This window comes from Mustelus asterias, chromosome 8 (genome assembly GCF_964213995.1).
Source record: "Mustelus asterias chromosome 8, sMusAst1.hap1.1, whole genome shotgun sequence".
Classification (NCBI taxonomy): Eukaryota; Metazoa; Chordata; class Chondrichthyes; order Carcharhiniformes; family Triakidae; genus Mustelus; species Mustelus asterias.
Window position 1 is genome coordinate 9,216,461 of NC_135808.1, and position 27,338 is coordinate 9,243,798.

At 49.7% G+C, this 27,338-nt stretch overlaps 1 protein-coding gene across 1 annotated transcript in view; it reads left to right on the plus strand.

The window, feature by feature from the left end:
• The first annotated feature begins 539 nt into the window (after positions 1-539).
• Positions 540-27,338, plus strand: part of LOC144496840 (ras/Rap GTPase-activating protein SynGAP-like) — a 770,844-nt gene continuing 744,045 nt past the window's right edge. Inside the window, exon 1 of the mRNA XM_078217405.1 lies at positions 540-970. Coding sequence (XP_078073531.1) covers positions 889-970 — 82 coding nt within the window. The 5' untranslated portion in view covers positions 540-888. The remainder of the gene's footprint in view (positions 971-27,338) is intronic.

Below are 27,338 nucleotides of genomic sequence, written 5' to 3' on the forward strand. Positions count from 1 at the left end.
AATTGTGCCTTAGTGTCAGGGGGACTAGCCTGGGTAAGTGCATGGGTTATGGAGATAGGGCCTGGGTGGGATTGTGGTCGGTGCAGACTCGATGGGCCAAATGGCCTCCTTCTGCACTGTAGGGATTCTATGATTTAGCACGGCCTAATAAATAAAACAAAAGAGTCTCGTTTGCGAATGAGGCAATTGTTGGGTGTTGCATTCTCATCTTTAATTTTATTTTGAACCTGGCAGGCCAGGGGAAAGCCCTGGCTGGAATGGGACGGGGGAGGGGTGGGGGGGGAGGGTATGTCACCAGGAAGGGTCTCCCGTGCCCAGAAACCAGGAAGCAGCCTCCTGCCAGCTGTGATGCGACTGTTTATGAGCATCTGGAAAGTCAGACAGCTGCTGGCAGAGTCTCTCTCTCTCTCTCACACACTTCCACACACACACACACACACAGAACAAGACAACAGGAAAATACGTCCAGTCATCAGCCACAGGCAGTCCGTGTAACATACACAGATATATATATATAGATCTCTCCTCCGGAGGAAGGAGAAGACACAGAGCCTGACAAACAAGAAAGTTAAAGCCAGACGCAGACCTCCTTCCCTCCGCAGCCCGATCCCGTCTGCCAAAGTGAGAGCAGAGACTTTGGTCTTAACGTGGGTCTCTTTGGAAGAACTGGGCTGGTAGTTGTGGGGTCCACCGACAGGGTGGTTGAGTTGCAGAGGGGTGCGTGAGGGGGGGGGGGGAAATGTCCTGAGCGTCTACGTCTGACCCCCCTCCCCGAAAGACGGCCAGCTGTGTCGGGCGCGTTGGACGACAAGGCCGCTAGTTGGGGAACTCGATTCGTCTTGCCGAGAGAGGGAACGCCGGCTACTTCCCTTCGGCCCCCGAGAAGCGATGGAGGTCCGGAGCGCGGAGGGGTCGGAATCGCCGGGATGTATGACCACCTGCCTGAGCCGGGGCTGGATGCAAGTCTGTGGTGAGTGACTGGTTGCACAGAGCTAGGGTGGGGTATAGGGTGGGGGGAGAGCTCCCCGCTCTCAGCCCCGTGTGTGTGCAGGCTCAGTGCGAGTTCACACAGCACTGCTCGGATCCTGCGTGGTATTGTCACCTCGAGGTTTATAATAAACTTTAGCAGCTTTCCCAGACGGATGCTGAAGTCGGCAGAGTCACAAGGTGTTAGAGGTGCCACAGTGAGTTCGCGCGCTAATCCTTCATTGAGAGACTGTGTATTCCTATCCCGTTCAACTCACAAAACAACCCAAAGTCTCCAGAGCTGTACCAAGGGTCAGTGCTGAGGGAGTGCCACACTGTCAGAGGGTCAGTGCTGAGGGAGTGCCACACTGTCAGAGGGTCAGTGCTGAGGGAGTGCCACACTGTCAGAGGGTCAGTGCTGAGGGAGTGCTGCACTGTCAGAGGGTCAGTGCTGAGGGAGTGCTGCACTGTCAGAGGGTCAGTGCTGAGGGAGTGCCGCACTGTCAGAGGGTCAGTGCTGAGGGAGTGCCGCACTGCCAGAGAGTCAGTGCTGAGGGAGTGCCGCACTGCCAGAGGGTCAGTGCTGAGGGAGTGCCGCACTGCCAGAGGGTCAGTGCTGAGGGAGTGCTGCACTGTCAGACGGTCAGTGCTGAGGAATTGCTGAACTGTCAGAGGGTCAGTGCTGAGGGAGTGCCGCACTGTTAGACGGTCAGTGCTGAGGGAGTGCCGCACTGTCAGAGGGTCAGTGCTGAGGGAGTGCCGCACTGTCAGAGGGTCAGTGCTGAGTGAGTGCTGCACTGTCAGAGGGTCAGTACCGAGGGAGAGTCGCACTGTCAGAGGGTCAGTGCTGAGGGAGTGCTGCATGTCGGAGGGTCAGTACTGAGGGAGTGCTGCACTGTCAGAGGGTCAGTGCTGAGGGAGTGCCGCACTGTCAGAGGGTCAGTGCTGAGGGAGTGCTGCACTGTCAGAGGGTCAGTGCTGAGGGAGTGCTGCACTGTCAGAGGGTCAGTACTGAGGGAGTGCTGCACTGTCAGAGGGTCAGTACTGAGGGAGTGCTGCACTGTCAGAGGATCAGTGCTGGAGGGAGTCCTGCACTGTCAGAGGGTCAGTGCTGGAGGGAGTCCTGCACTGTCAGAGGGTCAGTACTGAGGGAGTGCTGCACTGTCAGAGGGTCAGTGCTGAGGGAGTGCTGCACTGTCAGAGGGTCAGTACTGAGGGAGTGCTGCACTGTCAGAGGGTCAGTACTGAGGGAGTGCTGCACTGTCAGAGGATCAGTGCTGGAGGGAGTCCTGCACTGTCAGAGGGTCAGTGCTGAGGGAGTGCTACACTGTCAGAGGGTCAGTACTGAGGGAGTGCTGCACTGTCAGAGGGTCAGTGCTGAGGGAGTGCTGCACTGTCAGTGGGTCAGTGCTGAGGGAGTGCCGCACTGTCAGAGGGTCAGTGCTGAGGGAGTGCTGCACTGTCAGAGGGTCAGTGCTGAGGGAGTGCTGCACTGTCAGAGGGTCAGTGCTGAGGGAGTGCCGCACTGTCAGAGGGTCAGTGCTGAGGGAGTGCTGCACTGTCAGAGGGTCAGTGCTGAGGGAGCGCTGCACTGCCAGAGGACCAGTAGAGAGGGAGTGCCGCACTGTCAGAGGGTCAGTGCTGAGGGAGAGCTGCATTGTCGGAGGTTCGCTACTGAGGGAGTGCCGCACTGTCAGAAGGTCAGTACTGAGGGAGTGCTGCACTGTCGGAGGGTCAGTGCTGAGGGAGTGCCGCACTGTCAGAGGGTCAGTGCTGAGGGAGTGCCGCACTGTCAGAGGGTCAGTACTGAGGGAGTGCCGCACTGTCAGAGGGTCAGTACTGAGGGAGTGCTGCACTGTCGGAGGGTCAGTGCTGAGGGAGTGCCGCACTGTCAGAGGGTCAGTGCTGAGGGAGTGCCGCACTGTCAGAGGGTCAGTGCTGAGGGAGTGCCGCACTGTCAGAGGGTCAGTGCTGAGGGAGTGCCGCACTGTCAGAGTTGCAGACTTTTGACTGAGACATTAAAGTTCTTGCTCAATGCATCCCCACACAGACTGAACTGTGGGTGGGTTTGGGGCCACAGAGATTGGGATGAGGAACATCCTGACTGTAGGAGGGAAGTTAACACTTGCAGAGTGACACCGACTGCAATGCTTTCTGGTCAGCAGTACTTCACTGCCTGTGTACCTCTGTGGGGGGACACTTGCTATTATTGGCGTTGTGTAAAGGCAAGTCCATTCCTCTGTCTAACACAGTGCAAGGGGCAGAGCGGGAAATAATGTCGGAGTGAGACTCGGAGGCCATACCTTTCCTTCAATAAGGGAGTATGTGTGACATCCACCAACAGAACAGTAAGTGGGAGAAAACTCCAGTCTTCCAACCGCTCACTTGAAAGGTCAGCAAGGATTATTCGGAATTAATCTCACTTACCTTTGAGAAGACACAGATACTAATGGCTTCAATGGCAGGCTGATGTCATCATTTTACATGGGGCGGCATGGTGGCACAGTGGTTAGCACCGCTGCCTCATAGCACCAGGGACCCGGGTTCGATTCCCGGCTCGGGTTACTGTCCGTGTGAAGTCTGCACATTTTCGCCGTGTCTGCGTGGGTTTCCTCCGGGAGCTCCGGTTTCCCCCCACAGTCCAAAGATGTGCAAGTTAGCTGGATTGGCCATGCTAAATTCTCCCTCAGTGTACCCCAACAGGCGCCGGAGTGTGGCGACTGGGGGAGTTTCACAGTAACTTCACTGCAGCGTTAATGTAAGCCTGCTTGTGACTGATCAATAAACTTAATAAATATGCAGTCCAAAGATGTGTGGGTTAGGTGGATTGGCCAAGCTAAATTCTCCCTCAGTGTCAGGGGGAATAGCTAGGGTAAATACATGGAGTTATGGGAATAGCGTGGGATTGTGGTTGGTGCAGACTTGATGGGCTGAATGGCCTCCTTCTGCACTGTAGGGTGAGATGCCCAGGGGTTTAGGGGTATCAGTTGTGGAGCGAGGTGGGTGGGGGTGAAGATGGGGGGTGGGGGAACATATGGCATCACTAGTTGAACACCCCTCCCAATATTCACTTGACAGAATCAAAGTAAAAAAAGTAAAGTTTATTTATTAGTCACAAGTCGGCTTACATTAACACCGCAATGAAGTTACTGTGAAAATCCCCGAGTCTCCACACTCCAGCGCCTGTTCGGGTACACTCAGGGAGAATTTAGCACGGCCAATTCACCTAACCAGCACGTCTTTCGGACTGTGGGAGGAAACTGGAGCACCCGGAGGAAACCCACACAGACCCAGACCATCAGGTCTGTGAAACCCAGCCAGCGCTGTCAGCTGCCCTGGACGGGAGGGTTCGAGCACACCCAGGGAACCCTGGGTTCGACCACGCCGGAGCTCTGTGGGACAGGGGTTTCTGCGTGCTTGGCCTTCCTGGCCCCTCGGTGTAAACTGACAAGTCGATTTGAAGGCACGATTAAATAGGTCTGGGTTAATTGGGCACGGGGAGGGACTCAGACAGGAATAACTCCTGCAGCTATTAGAGGCAGTCGGGAAACGACGGTGATAAATATAGAGCTGTTTCAAAATCGCTATTGTTCGTTTCAATGCAATTGACCTGTTTAACCTCAGTCCCTATCCCTACACATTACCCCGCTTTCTGTCAATCTCTCACACCAGCGCATCCATTCATGCCCAAGAAAAATATCAATGAGGAAGGGGTGAGGTCAGGTCATAGAATCATAGAATCCCTACAGTGCAGAAGGAGGCCATTCGGCCCATTGAGTCTGCACCGACCACAGTCCCACCCTATCCCCATAACCCCATGCATTTACTCTAGCGAGCTCCCCTGGCACTAAGGGGCAATTTAGCACGGCCAATCCACCTAACCAGAACATCTTTTGGAGTGTGGGAGGAAACCAGAGCACCCAGAGGAAACCCATGCAGACACGGGGAGAATGTGCAGACTTCACACAGACAGTGACCCAAGCCGGGAATCGGACCTGGGTCGCTGGCATTGTGAGGCAGCAGTGTTAACCACTGTGCCATCGTGCCACCCCAACTGTGGCAATTGGAATGATATTCCCCACACCTCTGAATTGGAGGATCAGAGACAGGTCCATTGATTTATATCGTCTGAATGACAGCTTAAAGTTGCCTTTATACTGGCCAATCAAAATTTCCCAGGACAGGTACAGCGTGGGGTTAGATACAGGATAAAACTCCCTCTACACTGTCCCACATTAAACACTCCCAGGACAGGTACAGTGCGGGGTTAGATACAGAGTAAAGCTCCCTCTCCACTATCCCCATCAAACACTCCCAGGACAGGTACAGCACAGGGTTAGATACAGAGTAAATTTTGTTCTACACTGTCCCATCAAACACTCCCAGGACAGGTACAGCATGAAGTTAGAAACAGAGTAAAGTTTGTTCTACACTGTCCCCATCAAACAGTCCCCAGGACAGGTACAGCACGGGGTTAGATAAGAGTAAAGCTCCCTCTACACTGTCCCCATCAAACACTCCCAGGACAGGTACAGCACAGGGTTAGATTCAGAGTAAAGCTCCCTCTACACTATCCCCATCAAACACTCCCAGGACAGGTACAGCATGGGGTTAGATACAGATAAAGCCCCCTCTACACTGTCCCCATCAGACAGTCCCCAGGACAGATACAGCATGAGGTTAGGTACAGAGTAAAGCTCCCTCTACACTATCCTCATCAAACACTCCCAGGACAGGTACAGCACGGGGTTAGATACAGAGTAAAGCTCCCTCTACACTATCCTCATCAAACACTCCCAGGACAGGTACAGCATGGGGTTGGATACAGAGTAAAGCTCCTTCTACACTGTTCCCCATCAAAGCCTCCCAGGACACGTACAGCACGGGGTTAGATTCGGAGTAAAGCTCCCTCTACACTGTCCCCATCAAACACTCCCAGGACAGGTACAGCACAGGGTTAGATACAGAGTAAAGCTCCCTCTACACTGTCCCCATCAAACTCTCCCAGGACAGGTACAGCACGGGGTTAGATACAGAGTAAAGCTCCCTCTACATTGTCCCCATCAAACACTCCCAGGACAGGTACAGCACGGGGTTGGATACAGAGTAAAGCTTCCTCTATACTGTCCCCATCAAACACTCCCAGGCCAGGTACAGCACGGGGTTAGATACAGAGTAAAGCTCCCTCTTCACTTTCACACTACTTGCTTTCTGGCAGTTTTGCCTTTTAAACAGTGACTCCTAACTTGACGTGTTTCAGATGGGAAACTTGAAACCAACTGTTCGAATGCAAGGTGATTTATCAGAGAAATCACCAGATAGGGAGCAATAAGAGCGGCTAATGTGCCCGAGCCTACTCATCCATCCGGTCTCTCATCAGAGTGGCTGATTGCCTCAGAACATTGCCCAGAACGATGTTCTGAGAAGCTGTGGAAAACTCTGCATCAACGTGTGGTCAGTGTGAGTGATCAGGTCGAAGGGAAATGGGATGCAGAAGGCTGACTGTGCCAACCTTGGACCCATCATGGAGATAAAGTCTGGGAGCCCCATCGCCTGGGAATCCATGTGACAAAATCCATGCTCCGTCCAGCTTTCTGGTCTACCCTGGCCCCCAGCCTGGCTCTCAGCCTGGCCCCCAGCCTGGCCCCAGCCTGGCCCCCAGCCTGGCCCCCAGCCTGGCCCCCAGCCTGGCTCCCAGCCTGGCCCCCAGCCTGGCCCCCAGCCTGGCTCTCAGCCTGGCTCCCAGCCTGGCTCTCAGCCTGGCCCCCAGCCTGGCCCCCAGCCTGGCCCCCAGCCTGGCCCCCAGCCTGGCCCCCAGCCTGGCTCTCAGCCTGGCTCCCAGCCTGGCTCCCAGCCTGGCTCTCAGCCTGGCCCCCAGCCTGGCCCCCAGCCTGGCCCCCAGCCTGGCCCCCAGCCTGGCTCTCAGCCTGGCTCTCAGCCTGGCTCTCAGCCTGGCCCCCAGCCTGGCCCCCAGCCTGGCTCTCAGCCTGGCCCCCAGCCTGGCCCCCAGCCTGGCCCCCAGCCTGGCTCTCAGCCTGGCCCCCAGCCTGGCCCCCAGCCTGGCCCTCAGCCTGGCCCCCAGCCTGGCCCCCAGCCTGGCCCCCAGCCTGGCCCCCAGCCTGGCCCCCAGCCTGGCCCCCAGCCTGGTTCTCAGCCTGGCCCCCAGCCTGGCTCTCAGCCTGGTCCCCAGCCTGGCCCCCAGCCTGGCCCCCAGCCTGGCTCTCAGCCTGGTTCTCAGCCTGGCCCCCAGCCTGGCTCTCAGCCTAGATCGAAGCCCCCAAGGGGTGCAAAATGCCACTTACGCTGCCAATCTGAAATCAAAATCTGGGTGGTACTGGTGCCTCACAGCGCCAGGGATCCGGGTTCAATTCTGGCCTCAGCCCACTGTCTGTGTGGAGTTTGCACATTCACCCCGTGTCCGCGTGGGTTTCTTCCGGGTGCTCCGGTTTCCTCCCACAGTCCAAAGATGTGCCGGTTAGGTTGATTGGCCATGTTAAATTGCCCCTTAGTGTCCAATGTTGTCTAAGTTAGATAGAGTAGACATGGGAAGTGTGTGGAGTTGTGGGGATAGGGCGGGGGAAGGGCCTGGGAACTCTGTCAGAGAATCGGTGCAGGCTTCTTCTGCACTATAGGAATTCTATGATTCTTTGGGTGGCACGGTGGCACAATGGTTAGCGCTGCCGCCTCACAGCGCCAGGGACCCGGTTTGATTCCCATCTTGCGTCACTGGCTGTGCGGAGTCTGCATGTTCTCTCCGTGTCTGCGTGGGTTTCCTCCGGGTTCTCCGGTTTCCTCCCACAGTCTGAAAGATGTGCTGGTTAGGGTGCATTGGCCGTGCTAAATTCTTCCTCAGTGTACCCGAACAGGCGCCCGAGTGTGGTGACTTGGGGATTTTCACAGTAACTTCATTGCACTGTTAATGTAAGCCTACACTAATAAATAGACTTTAAACTCATAGGAACTGGAGTAGGCCATTCAGCCCTTCGTAGGATCATGGCTGATCTGTGGCCTAACTCCAGCCCTAGGCTCATATCCCTTGATATCCCTGTTCAATAAAAATGTGTCTATCTCCAACTTCAACTGAACAACTGAACCAACATTCACCACTCTTTGAGAAAGAGAGTCCAAACTTTCTCTACTCTCTGCCTGTAGAAGTGTTTACTAACATCTCTCCTCAATGCCTTGGCCCTAATCCTTTTGTTTATAGCCCCTGATTCTAGAATCTTCAGCTAGTGAAAACAGTTTGTCCTTATCCTCTCTGTCCTTCCCTGTAAAAATATTTTGTAGATTCTATCAGATCACCCCTCAAGCTACTGAATTCAAGATAATAAAGGCCAAATTTGTCCAATCCCTCCTCGTAACTTAAACCCCCGAAGTCCAGGTATCATTCTTGCAAATCTCAATCTTGCTGCCAAGTTCAGCGGGTTGGCAGAAGTGTCTGCCCATCGCACCTTCGGTCCCTCACCAGGGAAGAAGTCTTGCCTCCGGATTGGCAAGGAGGTTCCAGTGGTCTCAACAGCACCCATTAGTGGGCACTGCTGGGACTGCAGGCAGTTACAAGTCGCAGGTCCATTGGAGCCCCAAGCAAGGCATGTCCGGGATGTAGGGCGGGGAGGGTTTGAGCTGTTGGCGGGGTGGGGGTGGAGGGGCCATTGGTGTGTCTACATGATGGGCTTTGGCGAGCTGGCAGGCAGGAAGAAAGGACGGTGCTATCTTTGGCAGGGAAGGGGGGGAAGGGTTGTATGCTAAATTGTCCCTTAGTGTCCAAAGATGTGTAAGTTAGGTGGATTGGCTATGCTAATTTGCTCCTTAGTATCCAAAAATGTGTGGGGAAGGTGGTTTGGTCATGATAACTTGCCTCTTAGTATCCAAAGATGTGCAGGTTAGGTGGATTGGTCATGCTAAATTGCCCCTTAGTGCCCAAAGATGTGTAGGTTAGGTGGATTGGCCATGCTAAATTGCCCCTTAGTGCCCAAAGATGTGCAGGTTAGGTGGATTGGCCATGCTAACTTGCCCCTGAGACAGGATGCCGACCCAGTGGGCCAAATGGTTCTTCCTGTATTGGAGGGATTCTATGGATTCATCCTCCTGCTTTATGCTGAACCGCACTGATAACCCATCTCGCATCTTCACCTCGAAAGTCATTCATGAACTTGGCTCTCCCAACTCTATACCCCCCAGCAGCCCTGCAATCTCACCTCTCCTGACCTTTCTGTTCCCTTCACACTGGCCTTGATGCATCCAGTTGCCTTTGCCCCAACTTGAACAGCCGTGCCTATATCTCATGTTCCATAATCCCTGCCAAATCCCTTCTGCTATTCCCACTCTTCTTCCAAAACCCTCTCCCCCAAAAAAAACCCTAACCTCTCTGACCAAGTATTTGGCCACCTCCTAGTACCCCTTAAGATATTTCTGTCTGTGCAATTACATTTATCTGCCAAGCTCAAAAATTAACTAACTCAGCTTCAACTTGACTACATTTTAAAACTCAGAAGGCATGCTGGGTTAGCCAGAAACTGACTGCATTTTTGAAAAGTACAATGGAAGCAAAACAGGCTTTTCATAAACCCAACAAAGTTTTTCATAGATAAGATCTGTGAAGCCGGTTTCTCCAAGTCAGAGACAGCATGTGCCAAACAATTTCGATAATAAGATATTGAATCACATATATTATAGTTTCAGCTCTATGTTTTGAGTTTGGTTCAGTTTTGTTTTTGAGTTCTGTCCTGATCAGTCCAGGATTGGCAGAAAAAGCCAGTCTCTCTCTCTCTCTCCCTTTTCTTTTCGCTTTTGTAATGATTTAATTTTAAAGTCCTCCTCAGTAAAAGAAATTCATTTAAACTCCGGACCAGTGCCGTCTCCGTCTATTCAGAGGAATGAATGGACCCGGCGCTCTTCCTTCGCCTCAGTGCCAAGCTGACGATGCCTTGGTGAAGCGCCTCAGTGTGTCGTCAGGGGCAAGTAGACAAGCAATGGCCAGGAAATCCAGCGGGCGCGGCCCACTGTTTTGTAGCTGCAATGCTCAGAATATTAGTGAGCAGTTAGGCCGGTGATCTGTCTGCAGCGGGGAAGCCTGCCGATCACATCTGGATCACAGAAATCCAGCTGTTTGGGCATCAGTAGATTACGGTAATTTCCTGATGTACTGAGGGAGTTAATCCAGAGGCTGGTTCCCTGTGTCTCTGACTGTGAGGGCCTCTCCCTGTCTAATCCTGTACTGAGAGAATTAATCCAGACGCTGGTTCCCTGTGTCTCTGACTGTGAGGGCCTCTCCCTGTCTAATCCTGTACTGAGGGAGTTAATCCAGAGGCTGGTTCCCTGTGTCTCTGACTGTGAGGGCCTCTCCCTGTCTATTCCTGTACTGAGAGAGACATTTGCTACCAAATAAACCTGTTGGACTTTAACCTGGTGTTGTGAGACTTCTTACTGTGCTGAGAGAGTTAGCCCAGAATCTGGTTCCCTGTGTCTCTGACTGTGAGGGCCTCTCCCTCTCTATTCCCGTACTGAGATGGTTAACACAGTAACAGTTTTAACAACACCAGGTTAAAGTCCAACAGGTTTATTTAGTAGCAAATGCCATTAGCTTTCGCAGCGCTGCTCCTTCATCAGATGGAGTGGATATCTGTCAGTACAGTCCAACACCAGCATCTCCACATCTGAGAGAGTTAATCCAGAGCCTGGTTCCCTGTGTCTCTGTTGAGGGCCTCTCCCTGTCTATTCCTGTACTGAGAGAGTTAGCCCAGAGTCTGGTTCCCTGTGTCTCTGACTGTGAGGGCATTTCCCTCTCTATTCCTGTACTGAGAGAGTTAATCCAGAGCCTGGTTCCCTGTGTCTCTGTTGAGGGCCTCTCCCTGTCTATTCCTGTACTGAGAGAGTTAGCCCAGAGTCTGGTTCCCTGTGTCTCTGACTGTGAGGGCATCTCCCTGTCTATTCCTGTACTGAGAGAGTTAGCCCAGAGTCTGGTTCCCTGTGTCTCTGTTGAGGGCCTCTCCCTGTCTATTCCTGTACTGAGAGAGTTAGCCCAGAGTCTGGTTCCCTGTGTCTCTGACTGTGACGGCCTCTCCCTGTCTATTCCTGTACTGAGAGAGTTAGCCCAGAGTCTGGTTCCCTGTGTCTCTGACTGTGAGGGCATCTCCCTCTCTATTCCTATACTGAGGGAGTTAATCCAGAACCTGGTACCTCTGACTCCCTGTGCCTCTGACTCCCTCTCCATTCCTCTACTGACAGTGTTAATCCACTTCCTGGTCTCTATGTATCTGATCAGGGCCTATTCCTTCTGCATCCTGAAGTGAGAGGGTTAACTTCCCACCCCAGTGTTGCGCAGTTATTATATTGCAATGCAGTGACTCAATGAATACGGCAGTATCCGAAATAGCTTGTGACAATCTAAATATAGGTACATACACTCCGATAGGCGCTGAACTCAGCTCCAACTATAGGACAGTGCCAATTACGAGATGGCGTCTTTATGAATTTCAGGCAATTACACTGAGGTACCTCACTCCAAACATAGTCACGAGGTGGGAGAAACAGCCCCGCAATTCTCTGCACAAAAATCCTTTCCTTTTTTAAATTTAGCAATCTTTTTTTAAGGAACAAGTGTGTTTGCCAAATGCCCCTCCCTCCACCCCCTTTCTGATCAATGCCTCAGTGTCCTTCTTGACGCAGGGATCCAAGTCTGCTCCCCATCAGGCATCTCACATGTGAGGCTGGACAGAAAGTCCTGGCGTGCTGGAGATGGGGGGCGGGGGGGGGGGGGGGGGGGGGGGGGGGGCGGGGGGTGGGTACAGCGGCGCAGTGGTTAGCACTGCTGCCTCACAGCCCCAGGGACCTAGGTTCAATTCCCGGCTTGGGTCACTGCCTGTGTGGAGTCTGCACATTCTCCCCATGTCTGCGTGGGTTTCCTCCGGTTGCTCCGGTTTCCTCCCACAGTCCGAAAGGGGTGCTGGTTCGGATGCATTGGCCGTGCTAAATTCTCTGTCAGTGTACCCGAACAGGCGCCGGAGTGTGGCAACTATGGGATCTTCACAGTGACTTCACTGCAGTGTTAATGTAAGCCTACTTGTGACAATAACAAATGAACTTTAAACTTTAAAGCTATATGACCGCTTCAGATCAGCCATGATCTTGTCGAAGGGCCAGATGGCCTACTCCTGCTCCTATTTCTTATGTTCTTATGTTCTTATGACGTGGGAGCCTCTGCATCTTGCTCCTTCCCTGTCCGGCTGGATACAACCACAGCACAGTTTGTGCTTGATTTCCTTCTATGTCCGAATCGCAGCAACACAACTCTCATCAATTTTTACAGATGCACCATCGAAAGCATTCTTTCTGGTTGCATCACAGCTTGGTCTGGGCTCCTGCTCTGCCCAAGACCGCAAGAAACTACAAAAGGTCATGAACAAAGCCTAATCCATCACGCAAACCAATCTCCCATCTACTGAACTCCGTTTATACTTCCTGCAGCCTCGGAAAAGCAGCCAGCATAATTAAGGACCCCACACACCCTGGACATTCTCTCTTCCATCTTCTTCCGTCGGGAAAAATATACAAATGTCTGAGGTCACGTATCAACCACAACTCAAGAACAGCTTCTTCCCTGCTGCAATCAAACTTCTGAATGTACCTTATATCAACTTATATTAAGTTGATCTTTCTCGACACCTTAGCTATGACTGAATCACTACATTTTTCACTCTCTCCTTTCCTTCTCCCCTATGTACTCTATGAACAGTATGCTTTGTCTGTATAGCGTGCAAGAAACAATACTTTTCACTGTATGTGACAATAATAAATCAAATCAAATTAAACTGTCGTAGCCATCCTTCTGTGGCTCAGTTGTCACGGCCCAGATGTGATCTGGACCTGGTCTAAGCTGCAGGAAGGACAGGTGAAGGCAGCAGAGATTGTTATGGACCGGGGAGAGAGGCAAATCTGAATTCCTCTATTTTCTTGCTGTCTGTCTATAAGTTAATGACACAGCGGTAACACAGCTGCCTCACAGCACCAGGAACACATGTTTGATTCCAGCCTTGGGTGACTGTCTACACGGGCTTCCTCCGGGAGCTCCGGATTTTCTTTTATGCATTTGTGGGACATGGGTGTCGCTGGCTAGGCCAGCATTTATTGCCCATCCCTAGTTGCCCTTGAGAAGGTGGTGATGAGCTGCCTTCTTGAATCGCTGCAGTCCACGTGCTGTGGGTTGACCCACAATGCCGTTAGGGAGGGAATTCCAGGATTTTGATCCAGCGACTGCGAAGGAACGGCCGATATATTTCCAAGTCAGGATGGTGAGTGGCTTGGAGGGGAACTTGCAGGTGGTGGTGTTCCCCATTTATCTGCTGCCCTCGTCCTTCTCGATGGAAGTGATCGTGGGTTTGGAAGGTGCTGTCTAAGGATCTTTGGTGAATTGCTGCAGTGCATCTTGTAGATAGTACACACTGCTGCTACTGAGCGTCGGTGGTGGAGGGAGTGGATGTTTGTGGATGTGGTGCCAATCAAGCGGGGCTGCTTTGTCCTGGATGGTGTCGAGCTTCTTGAGTGTTGTTGGAGCTGCACCCATCCAGGCAAGAGGGGAGTATTCCATCACACTCCTGACTTGTGCCTTGTAGATGATGGACAGGCTTTGGGGAGTCAGGCGGTGAGTTACTCGCCGCAGTATTCCTCGCCTCTGACCTAATCTTGTAACCACTAATTTACAAGATCCTCCCACACTCGAAAGATGCATGGGTTGGGTGGATTGGCCATACTAAATTGCCCTTTAGTGTCCAAAGATGTGTAGCTTAGGGAGGATTTGCAAGCATGCCATACACCTTCTTTACCACTCTATCGACTTGTGTGGCCACTATCAGGGAGCTATGCACTTGAACCCCAAGATCTCTCTGCACATCAATGCTATTCAGGGTCCTGCCATTAACTGTATTCTTACCCTTAATATTTGATCTCCCAAAGTGCAGCACCTCACACTTGCCCTGATTAAACTCCATTTCTCCTCCCATATCTGCAGCCGGTCTATATCTCGCCGTGTCCTTTGATAACCTTCTACACTACATGGTGTGTCCTCACAGTGAGAAGTATAAAATTCCGCAGGGATGAGGGGTGACCTTTTGACCTGTAACTGCTGTTGGAAATATTCAGACAAGGGAGCCAACTTTGTGAATCGTGTGACCTGCAGCAGCCATCTTTTCTTTCAACAAAGTCCACTTTTTGAATAAGCAGAAAAGTGAGGTTTGAGTAAAACAATTTGTGATCCCTTTCATGGGTGGCACGGTGGCACAGTGGTTAGCACTGCTGCCTCACAGCGCCAGGGACCCGGGTTCAATTCCAGCCTTGGGTCACTGTCTGGGTGGAGTCTGCACGTTCTCCCCGTGTCTGCGTGGGTTTCCTCCGGGAGCTCCGGTTTCCTCCCACACTCCAAAGATGTGCGGGTGAGGTGGATTGGACATGCTAAATAGCCCCTCCGTGTCAGGGGGACGAGCTAGGGTAAATGCATGGAGTTATGGGGATAGGGGTTGGGTGGGATTGTGGTCGGTGCAGACTCAATGGGCCGAATGGCCTCCTTCTGCACTGTAGGATTCTCTGATTCTATGTCTTAGTGACATGACATTATGGAGATTAGGAATCAGAAGTTAATGGCCCCGATATTGAGTAGGGTGGAATTTGCAAGCCAGGGGTTGTAAGGCCATAAGATATAGGAGCAGAGTTAGGCCATTCGGCCCATCGAGTCTGTTCCACCATTCGATCATGGCTGATATGTTTCTCACCCCCATTCCCCCGCCTTTTCCCCTTCACCAATGAAGATAAGGTTGGAGGAGACATTCTGACTGGAAATCTGGGTTTCTGAGTTTTAACCCCATGATGTGTATGTTTTGTTAATTGAGAGGCTTAGTTCCCTGTTGGGCAGGGAAAGTTCTGGAAGAGGCACCCTGCTTTCACGGGGTGGGCTATAGGTCATGGTGTGGGGTGGGTTCGCAGAGTTAGAGGATGATTTGTGGGGGGGGCGGGGGGGTTGCTCAGGAGGAGATTTGGTGCAGAGATGGAGGGATACGGAAATGGAGTCAGCTAGAGTTATATCAGAGACATTCATAGAATCATCGAATCTCTGCAGTGCAGATGAGGCCATTCAGCCCATCACGTCTGCACCGACTCTCTGATCGAGTATCTTACCCAGGCTCTCTCTCCCACCCTCGCCCTGTAACCCCATACATTTACCACGGCTAATCTCATCTCACCTACATATCTTTGGACACGAAGGAGTAATTTAGCATGGCCAACCTACCTAACCAGCAAGTCTTTCTGACTGTGGGAGGAAACCGGATCACCCGGAGGAAACCCACGCAGACATGGGGAGAACATGCAAACTCCACACAGTCACCCGAGAGACTGAGAGAGAAAGAGAGAGCGAGAGAGAGAGAGAAAGGGAGAGAAAGAAAGAGAGAGAGAGAGAGGTGAAAGAGAGGAAGAGAGAGAGAAGGCAAGAGAGAGAAAGAAAGAGAGAGAAAGTGAGAGAAAGAAAGAGAGAGAGAGGCAAAAGAAAGAAAGAGAGAAAGAAAGAGAGAGAGAGAGAAAGGGAGAGAAAGAAAGAGAGAGAAAAAAGAGAAAAAGAAAGAGCGAGAAAGGCAAAAGAAAGAAAGAGAGAAAGAGAAAATGAAAGAGAGAGAAAGAAAGAGAGAAAAAGAGAAAGAGAGAGAGAGAGAAAAAGAGAGAAAGGGAGAGAAAGAAAGAGAGAAAGAGAGAATGAAAGAGATAGAAAGAGAGAGAGAGAGGAAAAGAGAGAAAGGGAGAGAGAGAAAGAAAGAGAGAGAGAAACAGAGAAAGAAAGAGAGAGAGAGAGAGAGAGAGGCAGATTTGGTTGCCATGGGTCCTACACCAAGGGCTGCTGGGTAAGGTGCTGGAGTTGATTGGTGGCTCGGCCTGGAAGGGGTGCTGATTCGGGGAGTGAAGGGAGAGTTGATTCGGGGAGTGAAGGGAGAGTTGATTCGGGGAGTGAAGGGAGAGTTGATTCGGGGAGTGAAGGGAGAGTTGATTCGGGGAGTGAAGGGAGAGTTGATTCGGGGAGTGAAGGGAGAGTTGATTCGGGGAGTGAAGGGAGAGTTGATTCGGGGAGTGAAGGGAGAGTTGATTCGGGGAGTGAAGGGAGAGTTGATTCGGGGAGTGAAGGGAGAGTTGATTCGGGGACTGAAGGGAGAGTTGATTTGGGGAGTGAAGGGAGAGTTGATTCGGGGAGTGAAGGGAGAGGCGCGCGGTGAAAGCTCAGCCCTCCTTCCCTCTGCTGTTTGAGGTGTCAGCGTGAGGAGACACATTGCGTCCTCTCGCTGGGTGTGGGTGCTGGGGCCTGATGTGAAAGGGTTCAGTTGGACCCGCCGCCCTCACCTTCAACAGCAAATGGCCCAGCTCACTCTTTCCATCAGAAACTCATTTCTATCTCTCAGTGCAAACTCTGCTCTGTTCATTTATACGTAACGGGGGAAATTCTCACGGCCCGCTGCACTGCTCGAGTAGCGTAGCGGGCCGGGAGATATCAGCAGAGGGCCTGTAGCGGGAGTCACGACCTGCATCTGGCCGATTGCAACCTTTCCAGGCCATGTTTTTAAACGTAACCAGCCTCGAAGCTGAGTACCATCGAAATCAGAATTTTAATGTCATTAGAGGGCCTGGTACGGTATCTTCGGGCTGACTCATGTTTTCCTCCCCCACCCCCCCTCTCTCACCGGGAGAGGTTCCCACCAACGGGGATTAAAGCTGGTCTCCGTCAACAGGCTCCAGGCACGATTTAAAGTTTTTAAAGTTTATTTATTCGTGTCACAAGTAGGTTTACATTAACACTGCAATGAAGTTACTGTGAAAATCCCTTAGTTGCCACACTCCAGCGCCTGTTCGGGTACACTGAGGGAGAATTTAGCATGGCCAATGTACCCTAATCAGCACGTCTTTCAGACTGTGGGAGGAAACCGGAACACCCGGAGGAAACCCACGCAGACACGGAGAGAATGTGCAGACTCTGCACAGACAGTGACCCAAGCCGGGAATCGAACCCGGGTCCTGGAGTTGTGAGGCAGCAGTGCTAAGCCCCAGGCTGTAAGTCTGTTAGCCACAGACTGTGGGTAGTAGTTTTTGCTCTGTAGTGATTTTGTTGGCAATGAATGAATTGCGCAACCTTTTGATATATTGCTCCCAGCTCTCAACCTTTGGGTTAAATGACTCTATCGTCCCAATTAAAGGCATCTCATTAAATGTTTTTAAGGCAGGGATAGATAAATTTTTGAACAGTAAAGGAATTAAGGGTTATGGTGAGCGGGCAGGTAAGTGGAGCTGAGTCCACGAAAAGATCAGCCATGATCTTATTGAATGGCAGAGCAGGCTTGAGGGGCCAGATGGCCTACTCCTGCTCCTAGTTCTTATGTTCTTATCTTGAGGGTCTCTGTAACTTATTTCTTCTTGGCTTCAATGCTCACTTTCCTCCCCCTCGAACTGTCCACTGTGATCTCCTGATGACTGAGGTAGTTTTTCCTCATCGCCAGTGTAATAACTGGAGGAGATTCAAATGTGGCTCCAACAACAAGGGTTTATTAAACTATAATAAATATTTACACTGCAAGGATCTGACAGAAATGTATGCACAGGTCTACTCTTTTCTCCTCCCTGGCTCCAACTCAACTCCTCCCAGTCCCAGGACACACACCCTCGCTCCCAATTAGCCTGGCTTCCCGCTCCATAGGTTCAAGCCCAATCAAATTACCTACAAAGGATCGACCCCCCCTTAAAGGGGCCATGTTAAATTAATGTTAACAAAGTCACAAGTAGGCACTACACATTAACACTGCAATGAAGTTACTGTGAAAATCCCCGAGTCACCACACTCCGGCGCCTGTTCGGCTACACTGAGGGAGAATTTAGTATGGCCAATGCACCAAACCAGCACATCTTTCTGACACACTTCCCATGTCTACTCCATCTAACCTAGACATCTTTGGACACTAAGGGGCAATTTAGCATGGCCAATCCACCTAACCTGCACATCTTTCAGACTCAGTGGGAGGAAACCGGAGCATCTGGAGGAAACCCACGCAGACATGGGGAGAACATGCAAACTCCACAGAGGCAGTGACCCGAGGGTAGGAATCGAACCCGGGTCCCTGGCGCTGTGAGGCAGCAGTGCTAACAACTGTGCCACCGTGGCGCCCCAGTTACCTCACTGAATTCCACCAAAGGTCTTCCCCTGAAAGTGACAGGGGCTTCTTCGAATGAGGAAAGTTCCTGTCACGGAGCTGACGACCCTTCGTGGGAAAAAGGATTTTAAAAAAGAGGAGACCTAAAAATAATGACCTTCTTTCTCCAGAGGGTCTGACCGGGCAGCCTTTGTGTGTTCAGGAAGCAATAGCGAGTGTTCCTTTAATAAATCCACATCCGGACTCTGGGATTTATTGTAGTCACAATAAACAGGATGCTTTCCTTTAGGCTTCTCTAGGCAAGGACCTGGTGTCTGGCAGACGGCTAGGGTGGAAGTGTGGGATCTTCATTGAGATGAATGAGATCCGTTTTGGCTCCACGAACAAACCACATTGGGGAGGATAAGGGACAATTCTAAATGCATTACGTACAGGACATCGGGTGTTAACAAATGATTATAAAAGGTCGTAATGTCTTTGAGAGCTTAGCATGCAACCGCCTTCTGAAATTCAATTGGTCGGAAGCCCTTCAAGCCACTTCACCAAAGGACAACAGTGCGTTGCAGTATTGAAATGGCTGCTTGGGTTGCCTCCGAATTTGCAGGACAGACCATAATTCTCGCGGGGTAACACGCAGGGGTGGCACGATGGCACCGTGGTTAGCACTGCTGCCTCACTACGCCAGGGACCGGGTTCAATTCCCGGCTTGGGTCACTGTCTGTGTAGAGTCTGCACGTTCTCCCTGTATCTGCGTGGGTTTCCTCCGGGTGCTCCGGTTTCCTCCCACAGTCTGAAAGACGTGCTGGCTAGGGTGCATTGGCCGTGCTAAATTCCCCCCTCAGTGTACCCGAACAGGCACCAGAGTTTGGGGGATTTTCGCACTAACTTCATTGCAGTGTTAATGGAAGCCTACTTGTGACACTAATGAATGATCTGAAATTTAGCTTTCCATTTTGGGCTGTTCTCTTTCTCTTTCCTGTCATTGCAATATCAGACGTAAACATCCAGCTCACTCTGTCTCCTCCACTTGGGTGGGGGGAGGGGGGTCCTACAAGGTAAATACAGATGAAGAAAAGGAACCTCATTGGTCATTCGAGGCTCTGGGACGTCCCAAGGTCAGGTTAACATTGCTTATTAACGAGGGTCCTTCATTCCCACATTTTCCGGGAAGTCACGTTAGCATCCCGTCCGAAATAACATGTTGGTTAGGGTGCATTGGCTGTGTTAAATTCTCCCTCAGTGTACCCGAACAGGCGCCGGAGTGTGGCAACTAGGGGATTTTCACAGCAACTTCATTGCAGTGTTAATGTAAGCCTACTTGTGATGCTAATAAGTAAAACATTTTAAAAATTGATCTGAATCCCAGGTTACTCCAAAACCTCATGCCTCCCCTCCCGACAACCAATCCAGATTCTAACATCTCTTTAGGTGAAGAGTTTAAAGTTTCAAAGTTCATTTATTAGTCACAAGTAGGATTACATTAACACTGCAATGAAGTTACTGTGAAAATCCCCTATCCTTCCCCTCCAGCCCTGAGCTGACCTTTAATCAGACATGTCTCTCATCCTCATTCGATGATGAAAAGTCTCCTCCAAAGCATCAAAGGTGGTTGTGTGGTATCCTGTGGTATTATCTGAGTCGCGGGGATTTTAAAGTTGAGGAGAAGGAGGGGATGATCTGATTGAGGTGAGGTTTCACAAGTTTCAAGGAGTCAGTCACGTAGATAGAGAGTGGGCAGGTCAGAAGCAAAGGGCAAAATCTTCAAATTATGGTGGCATGGTGGTTAGCACCACTGCCTCCCAGCCCCAGGGACCCAGGTTCAATTCCGGCCTCGGGTCACCGTCTGCACGTTCTCCCCGTGTCTGCTCCGGTTTCCTCTCACAGTCCAAAGATGTGCAGGTGAGGTGGATTGGCCATGCTAAATTGCTCCTTAGTCTCTAAAGATGTGCATGTTCGGTGGATTGGCCATGCTAAATTGACCCTTAGTGTCCAAAGATGTGCATGTTAGTTGGATTTGCCATGCTAAATTAACCCTTAGTGTCCAAAGATGTGTGGGCTAGGTTGATTGGCCATGCTAAATTGTCCCTTAGTGTCCAAAGATGTGGTGGTTAGGTAGATTGGGCATGTTAAATTAACCCTTAGTGTCCAAAGATGTGCAGGTTAGGTGGATTGGCCATGCTAAATTGTCCCTTAGTGTCCAAAGATGTGCAGGTTAGGTGGATTGGCCATGCTAAATTGTCCCTTAGTGTCCAAAGATGTGCAGGTTGGGTTGATTGGCCATGCTAAACTTCCCTTAGTGAGCAAAGATGTGTGGATTAGGTGGATTGGCCATGCTAAATTATCCCTTAGTGTCCAAAGATGCGCATTAGGTGGATTGGCCATGGTAAATTGCCCCTTAGTGTCCAAAGATGTGTAGGTTAGGTGGATTGGCCATGGGAAATGTGTGGGGAGATAGGGCAGGGTAGAGGGCCTGGGTAAGATACTCTTCAGAGAGTTGGTGCAGACCCGATGGGCCAAATGGCCTCTTCTGCACTGTAGGGATACAATGAACTGGACTATTTTGGACTGAAATCCGAACAGCTGCCATCAAACTTTTGAATGGACCAACCTTGCACTAAGTTGATCTTTCTTTACACCCTCGCTATGACTGTAACACTACATTCTGCACCCTCTCTTTTCCTTCTCTATGAACGGTATGTTTTGTCTGTATAGCGCACAAGAAATAATCCTCTTCACTGTATACTAATATACTCCAGTTTCCTCCAACAGTCCAAAGATGTGCGGGTTTGGTTGATTTAAGAAAACGTACAGGGTAAATGGTAGGACTCTGAAGAGTGCAGTTGAACAGAGGGATCTGGGAATACAGGTACAGAATTCCCTAAAAGTGACGTCACAGGTGGATAGGGTCGTAAAGAGTGCCTTTGGTACATTGGCCTTTATAAATCGGAGTATCGAGTATAAAAGTTGGAGTGTTATGGTAAGGTTATGTAAGGCATTGGTGAGGCCGAATTTGGAGTATTGTGTACAGTTTTGGTCACCTAGTTACAGGAAGGATGTAAATAAGATTGAAAGAGTGCAGAGAAGGTTCACAAGGATGTTGCCGGGACTTGAGAAGCTGAGTTACAGAGAGAGATTGAATAGGTTGGGGCTTTATTCCCTGGAGCGTAGAAGATTGAGGGGAGATTTGATAGAGGTGTATAAGATTTTGATGGGTATAGATAGAGTGAATGCAAGCAGGCTTTTTGCACTGAGGCTAGGGGAGAAAAAAACCAGAGGGCATGGGTTAAGGGTGAAAGGAGAAAAGTTTAAAGGGAATATTAGGGGGGGCTTCTTCACGCAGAGAGTGGTGGGAGTGTGGAATGAGCGGCCGGATAAAGTGGTAAATGCTTTTAACACTTTTAACATTTAAGAAAAACTTGGATGGGTTCATGGATGAGAGGGGTGTGGAGGGATATGGTCCAAGTGCAGGTCAGTGGGACTAGGCATAAAATGGTTCGGCACAGACAAGAAGGGCCAAAAGACCTGTTTCTGAGCTGTAATTTTCTATGGTTCTATGGATTGGCCATGCTAAATTGACCCTAGTATCGGGGGACTAACAGGATAAATACTTGGGGTTACGGAAATAGGGCCTGGGTGGGATTGTGGTGGGTGCAGACTTGACTGGTCGAATGGCCTCCTTCTGTAGGGATTCCAAAACTCGTTGGTGGCATCTGCTCCATAGATAAAGGCAAGCGCGATAATACATCAGAATTAGCATGGCACTCTGACTGATGATACAGTATATCATATGAGTATACAGATAGGATCAATGACCATTTTTGTTATCAGCTGGCAGCTGACAAAGGTATGCCTTTTTACAGCCTCAAAAATAGTTAAGGGTCAATAATAGTAGGTAATGTTCAAAATAATGATGATGCATTTCTATGCCAAAAGCTATATTCAATGCTACTTTTTCCAGATGACCATTGATAGATTCCGCACTAGTTAGGGTATGAAGAGCAGAGGGCTTTGGTCATTATTCTCCCGAAAGCATAATGTGCAAAACTGCCGCCCCTACTCCATAAGCATGATGTGGAGATGCCGGCGTTGGACTGGGGTGGGCACAGTAAGAAGTCTCACAACACCAGGTTAAAGTCCAACAGGTTTAGTTGGTATCACGAGCTTTCGACTCACTGCTCCTCCATCAGGTGAGTGAAGAGTTAGGTTTCACAAGCACTCAATAAAATGAAGCGTCGCAAGCAGTAGCAAAGGTAGCTTCAGATTAAAATGAACCAATACTTCAGACTTCTGCAATACATCTTTGACATGTCTCACAATCATTTGTCCAGTCACATGACTGTTTCACACATGGCAAATTATACAAAAATGTATAATTTATAGGAACAAATTTATAATAATTTACTAATTCTAGAAAGGACCTCAATTGCATGTGGTGGATGTGGTGCTTCCAAAATAGCTTCCATCTTTTTAATGCTTTATGTAAGACTTTACTATCTGTAAAGTGACCCAAATACTGGACTGATGTCTGGAAAAAGTCACAGTTTTCTTTCTTGATACACAGACCATGTGCTTGAAAATGTTCCAATATTGCTTCTAAATTATTCAAGTGCTTTTGTTCACTGGACCCTGTAATTAGAATGTCATCCAGGTAACATTGTACACCAGAGAGACCACTTAAAATCTGATCCCTCGATCTTCGGAATGGGACTGGTGCGGATCTTATTCCAAAGGGCAATCTTTTGTAATGAAAAAGCCCTTTATGAGTAATAATGGTAAGCAATGGTTGTGGTTCAGCAGCTACATTCACCTGCAAATATACTTGTAAAAGATCAATTTTGCTGAACATCTGCCCACCTGATAACCCAGCAAGCAACTGGAATCCCTACAGTGCAGAAGGTCATTCAGCCCATCAAGTCTGCACCAGCTCTCTGTAAGAGTAGCTTACCCTGCCAACTACACTCAACAGACCCCACCCCCCCCCCCCGCCCCCACCCTATCCCCAGAAACCTGTGCATTTACCATGGCTAATCCACCTAACATACACATCTTTTTACGATAAGGGCATGGCCCAAACCTGCACATCTTTGGACTGTGGGAGGAACCTGGAGCACCCAGAGGAAACCCATGAGAAGAACATGCAAACTCCACACATATAGTCAGCCAAGGTTGGAATCGAACCTGGGTTTCTGACCCTGTGAAGTAGCAGTGCTAGCCATTGTACCTCTGTGGAAGCAGATATTAATCAGCAAATAACACTGGATTGATGGTAGTTTTAAAACCACCACAAATATAAACTCAACCATCTGGTTTCTTGGCAGGTATGAGAGAGGTAGCCCAGTCACTCTTTGTAACTGGCTCTTGCACACACATGTCAGCAAGTCGTTCGAATTCTTCTTTGACCTTGCAATGAATTGCATATGGTACCGCTCTTGCTTTGAGACTTTTTAGTTGATTATTAGGCTTTATCTTGAGTTTCGCTTGAATTCGCATCATTAAGCCAAATGTCTCTTTGAATATGCTCTTGCATTCATCCAGAAGGTGCTGTGGGTCTGTTTTGGCATCGACCAATCTGCTGACAGCATTCCAGTTAAGCTTAGTCTTCTGCAACCATCATCTCCCAGATAGAGCTGGAAAATTACCATGGACCACACGGAGAGGCAACTCTGCCATTGGATCCAATTAATGGGCCAATCAGGGAGTCTTTGCCTTGCACTTAACCGGGAGTGTCGGTTTCTCTGACACCCCTGGAGAAAGAATGCTAACTATTAGCACTCTGTGTACCGCTGATAGAATTGTAAATAAAAGGATTTTGGTGAAGGGACTTTTGTCACAGCAGACTTATTACAACCACCTTTTAATGGATTAATCTTCTGCATATTTTCTTTAAGCCACATGAGCTGATTTTAAAGGAAGATGCTTCAATGTTTGTTGGTGTGTAGTCTCAGGAATTAAAGATATTGCAGCACCAGTGTCAACCTCCATTCTAATATGTTGTCCACTTAAATTAGGAATCACACTGATTCCTAAGATTCCTAACGAAACTAAGATGTTTAGTTGGAGCTCTTCATCATATTTCTGGATGTTCCCTACTTCAGTCGTAATTCTTTTCTTCCATGTTGTAAATTCTTTTTGGAGAATGCAACTTGTTCTTTTTCATCGAATCCTACAGTGCAGAAGGAGGCCTTTCGGCCCATCGAGTCTGTACCGACCACAATTTCACCCAGGCCCTATCCCTATAACCCCACATATTTACCATTATTCCCCTGACACTGAGGGAGAATTTAGCATGGCCAATCCACCTAACCCTTTGGACTGTGGGAGGAAACCGGAGCACCCGGAGGAAACCCACGCAGACACAGGGAGAATGTGCAAACTCCACACAGACAGTGACCCAAGTCAGGAATCGAAGCCGGGTCCCTGGCACTGTGAGGCAGAAGTGCTAACCACTGTGCCACCGTGCCACCCTGAATATTCTTCTCAGGGAAAGTTGGTCCAGTTCAACAAGCTTTTGCAATGTGACCCATTTTGCCACGTATCTTGCATCGACTATCCTTGCTCCAGTATTAACTGGAGGACTGGTCCTTTGTGATACATCTGTGACGTGCTTGTTGCTGTTTTGTCTTCTCATGGGCAGTTCCCAACTTGTGGATCTTCATCCCTGCACCAAGTTGTGAAGCGTCTTTAGCAGCCATTTCCATCGACTCTGCGATTTCTATTGCTTCTTCAAAGTCAAAGCATGTTCCGTAAGCAATCTGCTTACGGAATTTCAGGATTTTGACTCAGCGACAGTGAAGGAACAGTGATATATTTCTGTCCAAGCTCTGTCCAAGTTCGCAAGAAACTACACGTTGCACAAAGTATACCGTTCATAGAGAAGGAAAAGGTAGGGTGCAGAATGTTGTGTTACAGTCATAGCTAGGGTGTAGAGAAAGATCAACTTCATGCGAGGTAGGTCCTTTCAAAAGTCTAATGGCAGCAGGGAAGAAGGTGTTCTTGAGTCGGTTGGTACATGATCTCAGACTTTTGTATCGTTTTCCCGACGGAAGAAGGTGGAAGAGGGAATGTCCGGGGTGCGTGGCGTCCTTAATTATGCTGGCTGCTTTCCCGAGGCAGCTAGAAGTGTAGACGGAGTCAATGGATGAGAGGCTGTTTTGCGTGATGGACTGAGCTTCGTTCACGACCCTTTGCAGTTTCTTGCGGTCTTGGGCAGCGCAGGAGCCATACCAAGCTGTGATACAACCAGAAAGAATGCTTTCTATGGTGATCTGTAAAAGTTGGTGAGAGTTGTAGCTGACATGCCAAATTTCCTTAGTCTTCTGAGAAAGTAGAGGCGTTGGTGGGCTTTCTTAACTATAGTGTTGGCATGGGGGGACCAGGACAGGTTGTTGGTGATCTGGACACCTAAAAACTTGAAGCTCTCGACCACGTCTCCTTCGTCCCCATTGTTTTAGACTTGGATGTAGTCCCCCATTGCTGTTTAATTTAATTTAGTTCCCACCCCACCCTGGCCCATCCCATCCAATTTAAGTTTTATTTATTAGTGTCACAAGTAAGGCTTACATTAACACTGCAATGAAGTCACTGTGAAACCCCTCTAGTCGCCACACTCTGTGCCTGTTCGAGCACACTGAGGGAGAATTTAGCATGACCAATGCACCCTAACCAGCATGTCTTTCATACTGTGGGAGAAAACTGGAGCACCCGGAGGAAACCCACGCAGACACGGGGAGAATGTGCAGACTCCACACAGACAGTGACCCAAGCCGGGAATTGAACCCGGGTCCCTGGCGCTGTGAGGCAGCAGTGCGAACCACTGTGCCACCGTGCGCATTAGCTGCCATGTTTCTCACGTTATAAAAGTTGCCTGAGGGATGGCCGTTACATTATTGGGTCTTAGCAGAAATGTTCACTCATGACCTGCAGATATGGATTCATAATTTTATAAGCTTTGTAGGAATTTGTGCTGAGTTAGTTAAACACATCTGGGATAAAAAGCCAGCCAGTCAGGGTGATCATGAAACTAAGAGTTTGCCATAAAAATCCATGTCTATTCAATCATCTCATTCATACATGTTCTGCCTGAGGGCAGGCCCGTTGAATGCTGATGCTTCACCCTGAGCCTGTTGTATGTCCATAAGACCATAAGGTATAGGAACAGAATTAGTCCATTCGGCCCATCGAGTCTGCTCCGCCATTCGATCATGGCTGATATGTTTCTCAACCCCCATTCTCCCGCCTTTTCCCCGTAACCTTTGATCCCCTTACCAATCACGAACCTACCTATCTCTGTCTTAAATACACTCAATGACCCGGCCTCCACAGCCTTCTGTGGCAATGAATTCCACAGATTCACCACTCTCTGGCTGAAGAAATTCCTCCTCATCTCGGTTCTAAAGGGTCGTCCCTTTAACTCTGAGGCTGTGCCCTCAGATTCTCGTCTCTCCCACTAATGGAAACATCTTCCCCATCTCTACTCTATCCAGGCCTTTCTGTATTCTGTAAGCTTCAATGAGATCCCCCCTCATCCTTCTAACTCCATCGAGCTAAGTCCTCAAACACTCCTCATACGTCAAGCTCTTCATTCCAGGGATCATTCTTGTGAATCTTCTCTGGACTCTCTCCAAGGCCAGCACATCCTTCCTTAGATACAGGGCCCAAAATCGCTCACAAATATTCTAAACATGGTCTGACCGGAGCCTTATAAAACTTCAGCAGTACATCCCTGATTTTGTATTCTAGCGTGCCAGTGGTGAGCCAAGGCAATTTTCTGTCCTTGTCTGGTCTGACCCCTATATGTGACTCCAGACCAGAAGGCTGACTACTGACTGGCCACTCGAAGTGGCTTAAAAAGCCACTGAAAGTGAAAGCTCAGCACCTTTGCAAAGGCCATTGGGGCTGGGTGATAATCACTGGTCTCATCGGTAAATATTTGATTTGATTTGATTTATTATTGTCACATGCTATAGAGACAAAGCATACTGTTCATAGAGAAGGAAAGGAGAGAGTGCAGAATGTAGTGTTACAGTCATAGATAGGGTGTAGAGAAAGATCAACTTAGTGCGAGGTAGGTCCATTCAAAAGTCTGATGGCCATAAGACCATAAGACCATAAGACATAGGAGCGGAAGTAAGGCCATTCGGCCCATCGAGTCCACTCCACCATTCAATCATGGTTGATTTCAACTCCATTTACCCGCTCTCTCCC